At 38.7% G+C, this 17,481-nt stretch overlaps 1 protein-coding gene across 3 annotated transcripts in view; it reads left to right on the plus strand.

Moving 5' to 3' along the window:
• The first annotated feature begins 4 nt into the window (after window positions 1-4).
• Window positions 5-17,481, plus strand: part of GLYCTK (glycerate kinase) — a 27,940-nt gene continuing 10,463 nt past the window's right edge. For 2 of the 3 annotated variants that reach the window (XM_087924014.1, XM_026725085.2), the window contains exons 1-3: window positions 5-76; window positions 12,912-13,325; window positions 13,704-13,855. In XM_087924014.1, the coding sequence (XP_087780140.1) occupies window positions 12,949-13,325; window positions 13,704-13,855 (529 nt within the window). In that variant the 5' untranslated portion in view covers window positions 5-76; window positions 12,912-12,948. Of the gene's footprint in view, window positions 77-12,680; window positions 12,797-12,911; window positions 13,326-13,703; window positions 13,856-17,481 lie in introns of all 3 variants that reach the window. The other variant, XM_087924013.1, reaches the window with a different exon arrangement.

Genomic DNA, 17,481 nt, shown 5'->3' on the forward strand with positions numbered 1-17,481 from the left:
CACCGGAGGAAATAGAAGCGACGAAAAGGAGCAGCAACGGAGAGGCTACCGGTCTGGTGCATGCTGGGATACGCGAGTAAGGCCCGAGGCCAGAGAGGGGTGTTTTAGCGCGGGTGGGGGCGGGAGGGGGAGAGGGAGAAGCTGAAAGCGCGCGCAACGGCCCTGATGATGCCCTAATGCTGCTAGGCGGGGCTGTTGTGATTGCAGCCCATCCCTACCTAAGGTTGGAAACCTTGTCCCGCTCTTCTCCTTTTGGAGAGATTCGGGTCTCTGTAGGGCCTGCTATGCGGTGCCATGTCTCTCAAATTTGGCAATTGAAAGTGCTTGGATTTCAAAAACTGGCTGGGGGACTCCGGGTATTGAAGTCCACACATCTTGTTCAGTCGCTACTCCATTGGACCACAGCACACCAGCCCCCCACCCCCCGGTCCTCCACTGTCTTCCCAAATTCATGTTTTCAGGGTTCCCCAATTCTTTCCAAATTCAGGGTTTTCCCAAATTCATGTTGAGTCGATGACACTTTCTGGCCACTTCATCTTCTGGTGTCCTCTTTTCCTTTTGCCTTCAATCTTGCCCAACATCAGGGTCTTTTTCCAAATGAGTCCTCTCTTCTCATTTGTTGGCTGAAGCATTTGAGCCTCAACTTACCGTATCTGTCCTTCCAAAGGACAGTCAGGGTTGGTTTCCTTTAGGATTGACTGATTTGACCTCCTTGAAGTCCAAGCACCAGAATTCGAAAGCATCAGTTCTTTTGGCTCTCAGCTTTCCTTATAGTCCAACTCTAAAAGCCATACATTACATCTAGGAAGACCATCGTTTTGACTCTGGACATTTATTGGCGAGGTGATATTTCTGCTTTTTACTGTGCTGTCTAGGTTTGCCGTAGATTTCCTCCCAAAGAGCAAGTGTGTTTTAATTTCATGGCTGCAGTCGCCATCTGCAGAGATCTTGGAGGCCAAGAAAATAAAACCTGTCACTGTTTCCATTTCTTCCCCTTCTATTTGGTGGGAAGTTTAGTTTTTTTAAGGTTGAGTTTCAAGTCAACTTTTCCACTCCTCTTTTATCCTCATCAAGAAATTTGAGAAGAACTAGAAGAAGAAAAGGCATGCCTTTCAAAGTACTATATGGAGAGAAGAGTTTGACTGCTTTTGTACATTGAACATTGATGCTAGCCTTCTGTGTAGGATTGGGCAGTACCAGAAAATCAATTTGTCAAATATTTATGACTGCCCATCTCATGGAAAATTACTCTGGCAGTGTACAACAGTCTAGTAAAATAACTATAAAATAGTTATATAAAATCATGATGCAGTTGTTAAAAACATTAACAACTAGAAGTTTTGTTTATCATGCAAAAAAGTTGCCTGAAAACAAAAACTTAAATCCCCAGTGTTAACCACTCTGGTTAGTGAATGGAAGGTCATGTAATAGTAATTAGTAAATATCAATCACAGTTAAGCGAAGTCTAGAACAATTTTCTAAGTGTCAAATAAACAGTAGCTCTTACCGTCTAGAGCAGGGGTCTCCAATCCCAGTCCTTGGACTGGCACTTGCCTGCAGCATGCCAGAAACTGGTCTGTGCAAACAAGCAAAACCCCATCCGAGGGTTGCAGGCAGCACACAAAATCATGTCCTCTCCTGTCAGTGGAAAAACCTCTCTCCATGGAACCAGTCCCTGGTGCCCAAAAGGTTGGGAGCTGCTGGTCTAGAGTAAGAAGAATGGGAATGCCTCAGTTGACTCTCCTGAGACCCATCTTTCATAGGCAGTGAAAATCTTGAGTTATCAAAAGTTCTGTGGTTCTGCTTTCTAAGCTTCCTTGGATGATCCACAGATTCTAGTATTAGAAGAGGAAATGTAGCATCTGATTATATCTTATTTATTTACGAAACATACCCCATAATAGTCAAATGACTCTTGGGCATGCATCATGTTACACATTGTCGTGGAATTCCTCATGTTCATGGTTTTTTCCTAAATTAAAATACTTCAAATTATATTACCTATCTCCTAAAGGAGAGGGTTGAGACTACTCCTAGTTTTCACTACACCGGGCTATGCCTTTCCAGTTCTGAAGTGTACTTTGTAAGAAATAGTAAAACATTCATTGTTATGCACTGAGATAAGTTCAAATACGTTTTTTCATTTGCTGTTGATAAATTATCTGGTCATTCCGTCTGCTCTGATGTGTCACTTGTCTTTTGGAGGACCTAATTTGTAGTTTGGGACCATTTCTAGATCTAGTCTCAATCTGGCATGTTCCATAAATTAATTGTTCTCTTTCCAAGTAATAAAACGTTTATCTTCCACTCACAAGTCCAGTTGCTACAGCTGTAAGAACAGTGGGTACTAGCTTTCACAGTAATTAAGCAAATACTGTATTTCTGGAAAGCGGAATATAATTGCAGTAGCCTTTTTTGACTGTGACCCCACCACCCGTCAACAATGCCATTCAGTGGCAATCTAAAAGTTTTCTTTTAGAGGTAGCTAATACAGGTAGTCCTTGACTTAACGGCCACAATTAAGCCCCAGATTTCTGTTGCTAAGCAAGATAGTTATTAAGTGAGTTTTTCCCATTTTACTACCTTTCTGGTCTCAGTTGCTAAGTGAATTTACAGTTAAGTTAGCAACATGGTTATAAAGTGAATCTGGCTTCCCCATTGTCTCTGCTTGTCAGAAGTTCGCAAAAGGTGATCACACACCCTGGGATACTGCAGCCATCATAAATATGAGCCAGTTGCCAAGCATCCAAATTTTTATCATGTGATCATAAGGACACTACAACGATCATAAGTATAAAAAACAGTCATAAGTCACCTTTTTCAGTGCCATTGTAACCTTGAATGGTCACCAAATAAACGGTTGTAAGTCAAGGACTACTTGTAATTTGTGATAATTTAACCTTCACATATTTCTTTTTTTTACTATCTGAAAGGCTTCTAAGCTAGAATAAGTCCCAGTGTTGTATTTTCGACTGGCGTATTGCCCTCTTCTTTCCACTGTCTTGCCTGCCTTCGTTTATCTGCCATAACTCTCCATAATAGGGATGCTGATAATGAAATTTTGGCGTTAAAGGCCTCATTACTAGAAGTAGATCAGACTTGGAAAGGCTTGTGTATAACAAGGAGGGAGAGAGTAAAAATGTTTAGTGACTGACAACACTTTTGAATGGGCCAAGACCTGCAGTGTGGTGAAGCCTTTTCTTTTTCTTTTCTCTGTCTTTGTGCAGAGGTGGTGGTATTTTTTTATATGTGCTTATTTGGTGCCTACAGCAGTCGGCAGCACTTTGTCAGTCTTGCTTGATCTCAGAAAAGAAAATATTTGGCCTGAATTACTACTTAGATGGCAGACCTCTTGAGAATACTAGGGCTGTAGGCTAGTAGACTGAGAAGTAGAAAAGAAATCCCAGGCAAGTGGCAAATCACTTCTGTTATTGCTGCCACAGATTTGTTCTTGTAGCCAGCAAGAGTCAAGCATGACTTAAATCATGCTTTTTCTAAGGTTTATATGACAATTATATTTTACAAAATAATAGGAAACTGCCATGAGTTTTCAGGGAGTGGGAGGGCATTTTGGGAACCAGAATAATGTTGGCATAAATTTATTTGTTTAATTTCTACATTGCCCGTCTCCCTAAAGGCTGGCTCTAAATTCTAAATTGATAGAAAAAATGTTTTTTTTTCCCTGCACCATTCCAGTTCTTTGTGGTGTTTCTCTCCCTCTAAGCTCTTTTCCCTTAACCTGTCTTTATTAAGAAGCTCCAAAATGGATGGGAAAATTGTGCAACTAGGAAAACATTACCTCTCTTCACCACATTAACTGGTATGTTGGAAAGGTTGCAGACAAGTGAACAAACCCAGGAAAGGTCTCGGTGCTTCCATTTTTTTTTAACTTAAATTCGTTTTTCTCTTATGTGTCATTTGCAAAATCTCCTTTTTATGACCTGTGGCACCCCATACCTTATCCTGACAGCTGGGACATTGTAAGGATTTTTTTAGAGTAATGGTAAGTTAACAGAATAACAGTTCCTGAAGAGTAATTTTGTTTAATATATTGATGTAAACTTCAATGGCTGGCATCAATGAACTTCTGAGCTGAATTGCTGTAGCTCAGTTTGCCAGCATCTGGCGTTTTCAGGCTGGCATCTTCAGAGAGAGTGAGCTGCTTTCTGGTATACCTTTTGGCAACTCACAAGCGACTGAACTAGGCTGACTGGGCTCTTGTGGTTTTTTTTTCAATCTGGCAAGCTGATCTCCGATTGGTCTGTGTCACAGGAGTCCAAGAAAATTAGTTGCTAACTGTATTGTATTTGACAGTTTTCTCTTTGAATATTTAATCCAGCCTTTTCAAAATGGGTGACTTCCAGAGATATATTCCATTCCATTCCATGTTGAGATATTGTTCTAATGATACTTTATGGATTCCTGTTCATTAATCCAAATATGCCGGCATATGCTCTTTTTCTGAGAGGATTACATCACAATGTTTGAAAACATGTAACCACTAAGCAATTCATGTAGACTGAAAAAAAAAATCGAACTGGTAAATTCTAAAATTGTCGTGATCTTGATCTTAGTTGTAAACACTGGAATAATGGGTTGTCACAAATTCCAATAACAAATTAATCAGGTTTCAGTTGTGTTAGGTCACACACCTCTATGCATTTGTCCTAAATTATTTATCAGTGAAGCCAAATTAAGATTTGAAGTTTAGAATCCCTGAGCAAAAAAAGGTAGTCAGAAGTCCGCACAATGCACCTCAGTTTTTGACTTATATTAGAATAGCTAACTTGGGAACTACAGTGATTTTTAGGAATGTATAATATTATTTTGTTAATAAGGAAAAAAACCCAACACAATTAAATGCTGTTTAGTGGAACTGTATTTCTTTAGATTCAGATTATTAATAAACAAATTGTCAATGGGAGCTGAGGAATCTGTGTGCTTAATCATGGTTTGCCCCAAAATGGAAACAGTTGATGTCTGAGTTAATGCAAGGACAATGAGGAATATTTGGGTGCCTTCATTAGCTTGAGGTTCACTAGTTCAGGGCTATAGGCCAACAGAAGATGAAGGGGAGAGCTCCGCTGTTGACATGAAGTCTTCTATGCACTTGCATGGATATCCCCTTCTCTATTTGTAAACCTACAGTTTATGCACACAATTGCACTACCTATGTGTATACCCTTACCCTCCCAAAGCCAGAGCAATTCCTCTCCATAGAGGGAAGGGTTGCTGCTTCTTCAGGAAGCATCATTTCAAAGTAGTAGTTCCCAGGCTTTCCCCTCTTCCTTTCCATTTTTTCTCTCGACCGCCTGATGAGTATCGGGAACTGCCTGTAATGAAGTTGTATGCCGGAAGGTGATGATTTCCAACAGGACAAACTATGAGGGGTCTTGTTTTCTTACAGATGTTTCCCTACCCAAACTAGGTAACATCAGGACTAACTATTATCCAGTTACTTGCTCTCCCATCGAGTGCCTCCCTCTAAACTGGGGAGAAATTGTGGACTTGTGGGAACAGGAGCTTTGAGATTGGCTGTTCTGACCTATATGATCGCCTCCAGTTTTAGGACATAGATGGGGCTCAGGGTCAGATCCAGGATTTGCAGCAGGAGGGGTCACTTGGCTCAAGATGACTGTCCACCTGTGTAGCAGAATGTGATGGGAAGAGCAATGAAGAAGTCCAGCTTCAGAGCCTGAGTTGAGGGGCATACAAGGCCACAGTGGGTTGTTGTAAAAATATATTAGGGAGCAACTGATGAGGGATATACATAACAATAGGTGCTCAGTTTTTTGTTTTCTAAATGCAAAGTCACACATGACTGTCCAAAGGGATATAAAATGTCTAAAAGAATATAACATTTCCTAAATTGCTAGAGTGTGTTGTCAAAGATTTACCTTTGGCTCTTCCCATTGCTATTTGATAATACCCACAACTGCCTGATTTCAGTGATTTTGTACACCACCTTGATCGCGGGTGTCAAACTCGATTGCATCATGTTACATATTGTGATGTATCACAACGTTTTTTGCCTTTGTGGAGCTGGAGTGGGTGTGGCCTGTATGTGATGCATCCTGCCCATGGGCCGCCAGTTTGACATCTCTGACCTTGATTAATTCAATTTTTTTATTTCTACTTTTAATCTTATATCTATTTCAAGTATAGTATATGTTATTGTTTATTCTCTGATTCAGTTATTTATTTTAGAATGCTTTCTGTATACCATTCTGTGGAATTAATAAGAAAGTAAAAGTTACTTCCATTTCTATGTATTGAAACTAAGCAGCAGTCGCGAGGAGCATGTTGGGATTATTTATTCAAATTAATATGTAGATTAGGACCAGTGTTCATTAATGACAGCTTATGAAGTTTTCATTTAAAAGAGATTAATCTAAGCTCTTCACAGTCCCAGAGCAGTGCTGCCATAGAAGATGCAATTCTCAGCTGATCTGCCAAGATTAATGATGGCTTCTTCACTTTCTGAGCAGCTGCTACGATCAAGTGAAAAAAGAAGGAGAAGAAATTTCATTTTGATCTGGCTAGCCATAACTCTTGCGTCACAGTCCTAATTTCAGTGCAGAGAATAAATTATTCCCCTTGTAGTCTCTTCTGTTGTTCAGAAGTGAAAGACGGCAGGGAGGCTGTTGTGGCTGTGAGATGTGAGGGCCATCCCTGATATGCTTGTGACCTTGCATGCCAGTGGGAATGAAAGCATCAGGCTCTTGGCCAAAATGCGGCAGATTAACGTAGACAAAACAACTCAAGAACACAGAGAAAACTTTGAAGTGCAGTGGAAGATTTATTTTCTTTAGTAGATATATAGCCGGATGCCATTTGATTATTGTACTATCTCTAGCACTTGATCAGTAATGCCGTAGCAGAAAAGAGTAGAAAAAGAGATTTATTACCCCAGATTAGCCACATTTACGAGAAGACATTATGTAGAAATTAAATAATTTTAGGATTTTATTTCATTTTTTGTCCTTAATACAGGTAGTTCTCTACTTACAACAGTTCATTTAGTGACCAAAGTTACAACTGAAAAAAGTGACTTATGACCATTTTTCACACTTACAGCCTTTGTAATGGCCCAATGGTCATGTGAACAAAATTTAGATGCTTGGCAACTGACTCATACTTACGACCATTGCTGCCTCCTAAGGTCATGTGATCATCTTTTGCAACCTTCTGGCAAGCAAAGTCAACGGGGAAGTCAGATTCACTTAACAATCTGGTTACTAACTTATCAACTGCAGTGATTCACTTAACAACTGTGGAAGGGAAGGTTGTGAACTCAATGTGTCACTTAACAACAGAAATGCTGGGCTCAATTGTGATCGTACGGTGAGGACTACCTGTACTTTGTAAGTCAGGAAACAATGCAAGAAAACAGCACGGAACAATGTATCTCAAAATTTCACCATACTTATATCAATAAATTTAAAAGAAAAAAATATTATTTTTAGCATCAGATTTTTCCAGATCTAATAAAAATTTTATTCATCCACCTGAGAAGTCACTGTCATCAGTATTTTCTTCTTCATAAGAGCAATTTACCATATCTTTTACACATCAATTGTTCAATAATAGGTTATCTAAAAATGTCCACTCTTGAAGCAGAAAGAGAAATACTGTATATCTGCTTCATGAAATTGGTAGATGATCCTTATTTAAATCTAACATTTGGCAAGGTTCACATGCTCTGCAGACTAAAATGGCTTGTTTCATACAACTTGCTAAATCAAACTGAACAAACTCGAATGCAGATTATCCACAGTATATAAAATCTAGTCCTAAAATGGGACTTCTGATGAAGATTTATGGCAAATTAGACATCCCCAAAGGACCAGGAACAGTATTGAACAGAGATGTGAATTCTGGCCAGTGAAGTCTCTCTAGAAAAAGGAGAAATTATGAGATTTGCTTGCCTATACTCTGGGAAGCTGCTCTTTGTGAGAAGACTGCAGGAATGTTGATTTTGGTGCTCAGTTTATGAGTTGAACGGCTGGGTTCAAAGGATTTCAATCAAGCTCACTGCTGTAATACAGCCTATATAAACATAAGGTTGCTGAGAGTCATTTCTTAATCACTTTCAGAAATGGCTTCTTATTTACTTTTCAGCTATTACTAACCTTTGCAATAGAGTGATATGGAAAAAGATGCTATACTGGATATACAAATGAAACCAGCTGGTGTCTTAATAATTAAAAGGGATATACAAATAAATCAAAAGAATGGCCTGGATAACTTTCCTATATTGGATTTAGAAAATCAATTTCTTAAAGTTTAAAAGATTTTGTAAGACAGGACAATGAAAAAAAGGAAACAAGTTTTAGGACAGTATTTGAAGAGATTAAAAATAGTTAAAACAAAAATAGAGGAATATAAACTTGGTTTCTTTGATCAAGGTTAAAATAGATAGTTATCTCTGGTAACCTGCTGACCAGAATTGAATGCCAAGTTTTTGTTTATAGAAAAGAGATGAGATATGGGGAAAATATATCATTTGTTGTATTTTAAGAGAAGTTATGAAAATTGTTTATACTTATGGAGAAGTCATTGTTTTATATATTTTCATTTTCTTTATTATATTGTTACTCTTTTTTCTTTTTTCTGTACTTTATTGTTTTCTTTTTTTAGTTTACATTAGTTTTTGTCTTTTTAATTGTAATTGTTATGCAGGGAATCAGGTGTGGCTTGGCATGAACAAAGAGGCAGAATCCAAATTCTCTTTCTATCACATGTTTTTTTCAGGCCTGGACAAAGGTGGGTCCCCCCCCATAATGCTTAATGAATCTCAAATATAAGTATATATAGATTTCTTATTTTTATTTGGTTACATAAGCAGGAAACATCACAGAGTAGATGAGGCAAGAAGTTTATTTTTTTATTTTTTTTATTTATTTTGATTTGTCAATCGCTTACAAGATAATAGGTATAAGTATATACATAGTTATGAATACATGAAATGGGTACATATAAGAAAAATAAACAGGAGGACAGGGACAGTAGGCACGTTGGTGCATTTATGCACGCCCACTACAGACCTCTTAGGAAAGGGGTGAGGTCAATAGTAGACAGTCTAAGGTTTAAGTTTTTGGGGTTTGGGGAAGAAACCACAGAGTCAGGTAGAGTATTCCAGACATTGACCACTCTGTTGCTGAAGTTGTATTTCCTGCAATCAAGTTTGGTGCGGTTAACCTTGAGTTTGTATCTATTGTGTGCTCTTGTGTTGTTATGGTTGAAGCTGAAGTATTCATTGACAGGTAGGATATTCCAGTGTATGATTTTATATACTATATTTAGATCAGACCGAAGACGGCATAAGTCAAGGTTTTCTAGGTCTAGAATTTCAAGTCTGGTGGTAATGAGGTATTCTACGAGTAGAGGAGTGGAGAACTCTTCTTGTGAAATATTTCTGGACTTTGTCAACTGTGCTAATATCAGATACGTAATGTGGGTTCCAGACTGATGAGCTGTATTCAAGTATTAGTCTAGCAAATGTTTTGTATGCTCTAGTTAGTAGTGTGATATTACCAGAGAAAAAGCTATGTAGGATTAGGTTAACAACTCTTAATGCCTTTTTGGCTATGTAGTTACAGTGGGCTCTAGCACTTAGATCATTAGAGATGAATATTCCAAGGTCCTTTACAGAGCTTGGATCATCAACAAGATCTTGACTATTCAGCTTGTATTTTATTTTCTGATTTTTTTTGCCAATATGTTGGACAGAGCATTTGTTTGTTGAGATTTGAAGTTGCCATTTGACCATTCTGATACATAGTCAAGATCTTTTTGAAGGGTAGCAGTATTGTCTGTGGTATTGAACAGCTTTACATCATCAGAAAAGAGAACACAGTTGCTCTTAATGTGATCACAGAGGTCATTTATGTGGAGTATGAAGAGAGTTGCTCTTAGAACACTGCCTTGGGGGACACTACTATTGACAGATACAGAATTTGACAGGACACTCCCAATTTTGACCATTTGTTGTCTGTTTGACAGGAATGCTTCTATCCAGTTATGCAAGTGTCCAGAGATACCATAAGATTTTATTTTTAGGAGTAGTTTGTCATGTACCACTGAATCAAAGGCTTTACAGAAGTCTATGTAGATTGCGTCTATTGTTTTGCCCTGATCGAGTTGTGTAGTCCATATGTAAGAGTTGCAGATTATAGGATAGTTTTTTTCTGAAACCAAATTGTTTATTAGAGAGTAGGTTGTTTGTCTCTAAGTGGGGGATGATGGATTGGTTAATAATTGATTCAATGACTTTACAGGTGATGCAGCATAAGGAGATTGGTCTGTAATTTTCAACTAGGCTGGGGTCTCCCTTTTTGAAGATGGGGATGACCGTGGCTTGTGACCATAGGTTAGGCAAGGAGCTGGTCCTGAAAGATTTTTCAAAGATTTATGCTTAGAGGTTCTGCTATGGCAGTGGATAGCTTTTTTAAGAAGTAGGCACATATTCTGTCCAGTCCAATAGATAGAGATGGTTTTAGATTGCGTAGTGCTTTTTCAACATTGTCTTCTGTAAAATCGATATGCATTAGATCATTGTAGTTTTCTGTGGTTCGGCTAGGAAATACTGGGCATGATCCATTGCTGTTTACAAATACTGAGCCAAAGAATGTGTTAAAGAGGTTGGCTTTAATGGTGTCATCATTGCAGTCTTTACCATTAGGTCCTATCAGGGGTGGGATGGACCTTGAGTTTTTTAGTTTGTTATTTACAAAATTGTAATAAGCGCGGGTGGAATTGGTGCGTATAAGGTTTTCCTCTTGTTTAATGTGATAATTGGTGCATTCAGTCTTTATCTGGTGGCATAAATTTTTGTATCACACATCCTGGCTCACTCATCCTCAAGCTCTGTGGTTTCTTTCACAAGGTTTGCATGGTGCTTTCACAAGGTCTTAATGAACCTGGAAGCCTGCTGAGGTCATCCTTTTATTTCTGTCATTTCAACACAAATCTACATCATCAAACCAATTCACAAATCAGTTATCAGAATTCTGATTAACATAATCTTTAATAAAATTGTTATATAAAGCAAGAAATCTAATCCAAAGATCAGAAGTCTATAAAATTTCAATTGAAGGGTCTCCTCTGGCAGTAAAAAAATTAATCACAGCACATTGCTTAATGTGAGAATAGAATAATAGAATAATCAATTAATAGAGTAACAGTTGGAAAGGACCTTGGAAGTCAACTAGTCCAACCCTGTGCTCAAACAGGAAAGTCTATACTGTTTTAGACAAATGGATGTCCAATTTCTTCTTGAAAGCCTGTTGTGATAGAGCACTCAACTTCTGAAGGCAAGTCATTCTACTGGTTCACTGTTCTCACTGTTAGAAAATTTCTAGTTGGTTCTAGCTTGCTTCTCTCCTTGATTAGTTTCCATCCATTGGCTTATGCCTTGCCTTCTGATGCTTTGGAAAATAGTTTGCCCCCCTCATCTTTGTGGTAGCCCCTCAAATACTGGAACACTGTTATCATATCTCCCCTAGCCCTTCATTTTACTAGACTAGACAGAGTTCTTGCAACTGTTCTTCATATGTTTTAGCCTTATCATCTTAGTTGCTCTTCTGTGCACTCTTTTCAGAGTCTCCGTATGCATTGATGAGTACTCATCACAAGCTTACATTTCACAAATAACAGAAACACAATGTCTTCTCAGAGTAACTTGCTACCAACTGAAGTGAAAGAACAGATGTTAAAGAATATGTCAGAGCTCAGTTTTGCCATTTGTTGGCATCTTTGAACATACATTAACTGAGCCAATGAGATGGATCCAAACACCACAGAATTTAGGATGTCTTAAACTCAAAACTCATTTGAAGGACAGTTTAGAAATTTGGATTCCATATGCTACAAGACTTGAATGCAAAGTAAATCTCCAATATTCTAAGATGTCAACAGAATGGCAGAATTGATGAGCTGGAGGCAGAATTCTCCCAGAGACCAGTTGGGATCGGTGTGTTGGGGCCTTCCCCAAACACTACTTCTGAGAGTCAGTGATCAGATAATGAATCATGAGGCTGAATTTCTTTCTTGATCATTAGGTTGATTCTTAAGAGATTTTTCTTTCATGTATAGTATGCAAGGAAAAATTCATATATTCATTGTTTCACCACCATCAATATCTCTCACTCTTGGGTTAAGACCTTTCTCACTATCTGATGCTCTTATTGACACTGTTGCATGACTCCGTAGAAAATTCTTACTAGTGAGGTAATTCATGGATGGAGAAAATAAATTCATTCTCTTATTTATGAATAGTTCACCTTCCCTTTTAAAAATAAATAACTCACACACAATACACCCCTGTGAGGTGAGTTAGGCTGAGTGAAAGTGACTGCCCAAAGTTACCCAGCTGGCTTTCATGGACAAGACAGGACTAGAACTCTCGGTCTCCTGGTTTCTAGGCAGGAGTTTTCTCTCCCTCTCCCTCTCCCTTTCCCTCCCTCCCTGCCTCCCCTGATAATTATTTGAAGCTTCTTATTTTGTTGCCCTAGCTTCACAAAATATCCATGTTGGAAGTTTGATTGTTTTGTAATCAGTAATTTAGTTTGTATTCTCCATTTTGGGGGAGGGAGGAGAAGACAATATGTGGTATATGTTTCTTTTTCAAGGTTATATTGCTTAACTCACTCTAGTTTTTTCCATTCCCTAAATGCCAGATAGATTGTTTTTAAGAAATTCTTGCTGGCAAATCATTAACTTTCCCATTTGATCTATCAAATTGGGTGTAGAAAAAGACCTCTGGACCTTTCCAGGAGAACAAAAGCACAGGAAGGTGAGGAAAATGAGAAAGCTCGTGGCAAGCAAAGCTTCTAAAAAAGCATATATTCTGGGAGTGAAAAGCAACTTGCCAGATATCCTTCATCACTAACTTACCCATTTTTTTTCAGGATATTAATCATCACTTATTCCTGGTGGATTCGGGGCATGGTTTCTGTCTTCAAAAGCTTGCCAATCACTGGCAAAACCTGTTGGCGGCCCAGTTTTAGTTTCACCAGTGAGATATCTTCTCTCAAAATGACTCTCAAGGACCATGGGCTACATTTTTTCCGCAGTGCTGTGGATACAGTCCTGCCGGGGCCGATACTGAAAAGGGCCTTGGTGCTAGAACCAGGTGGATGCCCCAGACTTTTGCTACATGGCCGTCCTTTTGAACTGAAGAGAAATCTATACCTGGTTGGCTTTGGAAAGGCTGTTCTGGGCATGGCAGCAGTGGCTGAGGACATCCTCGGAGGCTACCTCACTCAGGGAATAATCAGTGTTCCTCGAGGCATCCAAGAAACTCTGCGACATGCAGGAATGAGGTAAGGAAGAAGGCCATATTTTATGGAGATAAAAATCTGGCATGGAAGCTAGCTCCAAGAATCTTGTCTTGAGTCCTTCATGATTTGGTTAACTTAAATCTCAGTTGTGACATGCTTTCCTACTTCAAATACCTAGCTACTTGAATAGATTTATGGAGATACTTCCTATTTTTATTTAACCCGCGGGAAAAACAGAAGACAATGTGATGTTTTGAGTTGCTCCTTAGAATTTTAGGTGATCAATATTCTTTTGTTTTCCTTTCATTATCACCTTAATTATCCTGGCTGGCCATCTGTTTAAAAAGTTTTAAATATCACGGGTTTCAGCAGTATAAAGCTCAGCTAATAAGTGACTCTTTTGCGGGGGAAATGTTGCAGGGAAATGTTGCTGAAGCCGCACAGCCGAATCCAAGTCCTGGAAGGAGCAAGGGACAACCTTCCTGATCAAGAAGCTTTGGAGGCAGCCAGGGCCATATTGGAATTAGCCAAGAGTCTCACAGCAGATGACCTTCTCCTGGTACTAATTTCAGGTAATGCTTGAGAGCCCAAAAGGACAGAGAGGCTTTTGTCACCTCCAGATGGTTTTAAAATTCTTCTTTACCATTTTCTAACCTTGTTGTATTTTTGTATGTTCTGCAAGCACCCTTGGCAAACTAGGTTGCGTTTTCCGCTGTTAAAAAGAAGAAAAGCAGATGGCATGGGGAGGTGACCCAGGGTGGCTTTCAGTATGACTTTGCCCTGAGTGATGCTGACTGGCCTTTGAAGCACCCTTATGCTTTTTTTGTGCCAGCTTGGTTTGGAAATCATATCTTTGCTGGCCTTGGTAGTCTTCTCCGTCACTTTCCCTTAGCTTTTGCTGCTGTTCTGCCATGAAGAAGGTGGGATCTTCTGCAATGGAAGGAAATGGGGTACTAATAGTTTTGCATAAATGTTTTTTCAGTAGCTTGCTGAAATAAATGTGGTCATTTCAAATTAACCAGTTCTCCATAGTTTCTGTGATTCACACAGATGGGTTGTATGCAGGGGTGGGATTCTACCAGTTCGCACCTATTCACTAGAACCGGTTGTTAACATTCTAAGCAGTTTGGAGAACTGGTTGTTAGAAGAAATTACTGGCCTAATCCTGTAAGGAAGGCAGGAAGGAAACATTCTGGTGTTGCTTATAGAAACTGCCTCTCTGTTAACCCTTATTACATTCTTGGCAGGACTAGACTTCTTGTCTCAGGAACTTCTCTGGAGTTTTTTTCCCCTCCTTTGATGGTACTTTGCTTGTGTGGAGTGACCATTCAAAGTTACAATGGCACTGAAAAAAAGTGACTTATGACCATTTTTCATACTTACAACTATTGCAGCATCCCCACAGTCATGAGAGGCCAGGCGAGGAGATGCTTGCCTCGAAGTGAGTGATATTGAGTTGGCCACACCTAGCCAATAACATCATGGCTTGATCACCAAGCCATGTCCACTCAGTCACATGACCACCAAGCCGCGCCCACCACTTAAGCCACGCCCACAGAACCGGTTGTTAAAAATTTGAATCCCACCCCTGGTTGTATGTGTCTCCCTGATGTACTTTTTTTCTCTTTCTCCATCAAATTCAGCTTCACTGAAAAATCAGAAGTATGTATGCTCAGGCTCTTATTTTGCAACTAATCTCTAAAATAGGTTATGTTCTTCTACTGGTATTTCCAGTTTAATGAAACCACTCTAGTTTTTCTTGCTTAGAAATTTCAAATCTGCTAGTCTTGTTTTGGTCCAGCAGGTGGCAGTCCAGAATAAGAATAAAGAAGATGCCATGTAATATTGAAAATCGCAGTAAGTTGAGCAGGAGCATGAAGCTAGAATATAGAACATAGAATAACAGGGCAGGAAGGGACCTTGGAAGTCTTCTAGTCCAACCTCCTGCTTGAGTAGGAGACTCTAAATCATTTCAGACAAATGGTTGTCCAGGCTCTTCTTGAAAACCTCCGGTGTTGGAGCATATACAACTTCTGAAGGCAAGATGTTTCACTGATTAATTGTTCTGTCAGGACATTTCTCCATTATTAATACTAGGTTGTATCTCTCTTTAATAATCTTTCACCCATTATTCCTAGTCCCATCCTCAGGTCCTTTAGAAAATAGGTTGATCCTGTTGTCCATGGAAGAGTGTAGTGTGCCAAAGAGTTGGCAAATTTGTTTGGTCTGAAGGGGCTAGGAATTGTTTGTCTGAAGAGGCTAGGAATTTGACATTCCAAGTAGCCATGTTTTTGAGGTCTACGTCGTAGCATTCATTTCATTTTGATGTTCTTGGTATTAATTATGTTGGTGCAATTATTGTACAGATTGTTCTTTCCACTATTTTCTTAACTGTCAACTATTCCTTTTTTTTTTTTTTTTTTTTGAGGCATAAGCAATAGTATGACCACGTAGATATGCCCTAAAGGCAGTCTAGGCAACCCAAATATTTGTAGAATCTCTCTTTAAAAGAAGAAGAAAAAATATTCGTAAATATATTTGAACTATAAGCAGCCCAGAGTCATTGCCTGAGATGGACAGCTGTAGAAATTAAATAAATGAATGAATAAATACACAAAACATCATTTAATAAATTTAAGAAACTCTTTAGCAGCCTATATGAGAATACTATTGAGCTCTTAAATGGGAACTTTATTAACTTGGAACAAAATATTCATTGAAATATATGAAGCAAAGATACTGAGCCAGCTAGTAATTGCACTGTACGGTAGGGTAAAATACATAATCATTCTGAGTAACTGAAGCAACTTAAAAATGTTTAGTTTCGGTTGTGTAATGCTAAGCCAAACATAGCTAAAGAAATTTAGAGATTATAGATATGTGTTTCCTTGCTGTTTATGAACTGGATCTCTCTTGATGTAATGGAAAGATTGGTCAATATTAGTCTGTGTGATCAGGATGAAAAGATGAATTTAAATATTGGTTTGATATATTCCGTGATTTATTTTGTTTCCTATTTCTCTATATGTTTTTTTATTTCGCCCATTTCGTCTCTTTTTTGCATATTAAACCAATAAGAATATGAAAACATGCATGGATTATTGGGCATCTCAAGCTACAGTTTGTGTCCCTGTTAAACAAGAAAGTCTAGGATCCTGGAGTCATTTCTGGAAACATTGCTATTTACCAGTTGCAAGATAACTGTCATGCAAGACTGATTCATGGTATGGACATGGTTGAATCAGGGATGAAGCTGAGACAAAAGAAGTCTGGAGCAGGGGTTTCACTCACAATGCCTTTCCGCTTAAATTGGCACAATTCTGCAAGCTTGGGTAGCATGTTCTTTATTCAGGGGCAATATCGGCTATGTGGGAACTTTCAGGCAGCTCTTTTAATAATACATTCACGCTTACTCCTCACTCATCCTCCACCACTGGCCACAATCAACCCCTTTTGTAGGTTTTGCATTTTAGATGTGTAAAATTTACATTTTACAAATGTAAAAACATAGGCTGCATGAAGAAGGAATTCCAGATTAGGGAGGCAGAAATTAATCAGCATGGTTACTGATTTTATTTTTAGATGTATATGTTTTCCTGTCCTTTAATGCATACGCATCACTCAGGACAACTTAAAACACTTGAAATAAGTGCAAGATTTGAATTTTGGCAGTGCTCCAAAAATGTACAAAGACATCCAATAGGAATAACCATGTCTTCTAAAACTGAACATGATATTGAATGCCTTCCTAAAATAGCAATGCTTTGCCTATTTGCAAAACATTATCCAATAGGGCGACAGTCTAGACTCCTAAGAAGAAGGTTCCAGAGTTTGAGGCCTACCATTAAGAAGGCAATCCCTGAGGTGTATTGGACCCTAAGCCTGTAATGCTTTCAAAATTACTCTTAGCACTTTGAATTGTACCCCAAAATAAAGAGGTAATTGTTAGCAATTGTTATAGGACTGGGGTATAGCAATGCCTGTAGGCATCTAACCATTTACCTCACCTATTGCTGTTAATAGAATCCAATTTAGAACCCACATCATCCCTATCAGTAGATAAAAAAGAGAAGTGGAGCTACATGCCACTGAGAGGTCCAGCAGAATGACAGGGACATAGTCTTGATTTCACTGTGGATTATTTACCAAGGCAACCAAAGATTTTTCCAGCTCTCATTCCCAGTTCTCAAGCTAAAAT

This window comes from Pseudonaja textilis, chromosome 2 (assembly GCF_049901715.1).
Source record: "Pseudonaja textilis isolate UNSWEBS1 chromosome 2, rPseTex1.2, whole genome shotgun sequence".
NCBI lineage: Eukaryota > Metazoa > Chordata > Lepidosauria > Squamata > Elapidae > Pseudonaja > Pseudonaja textilis.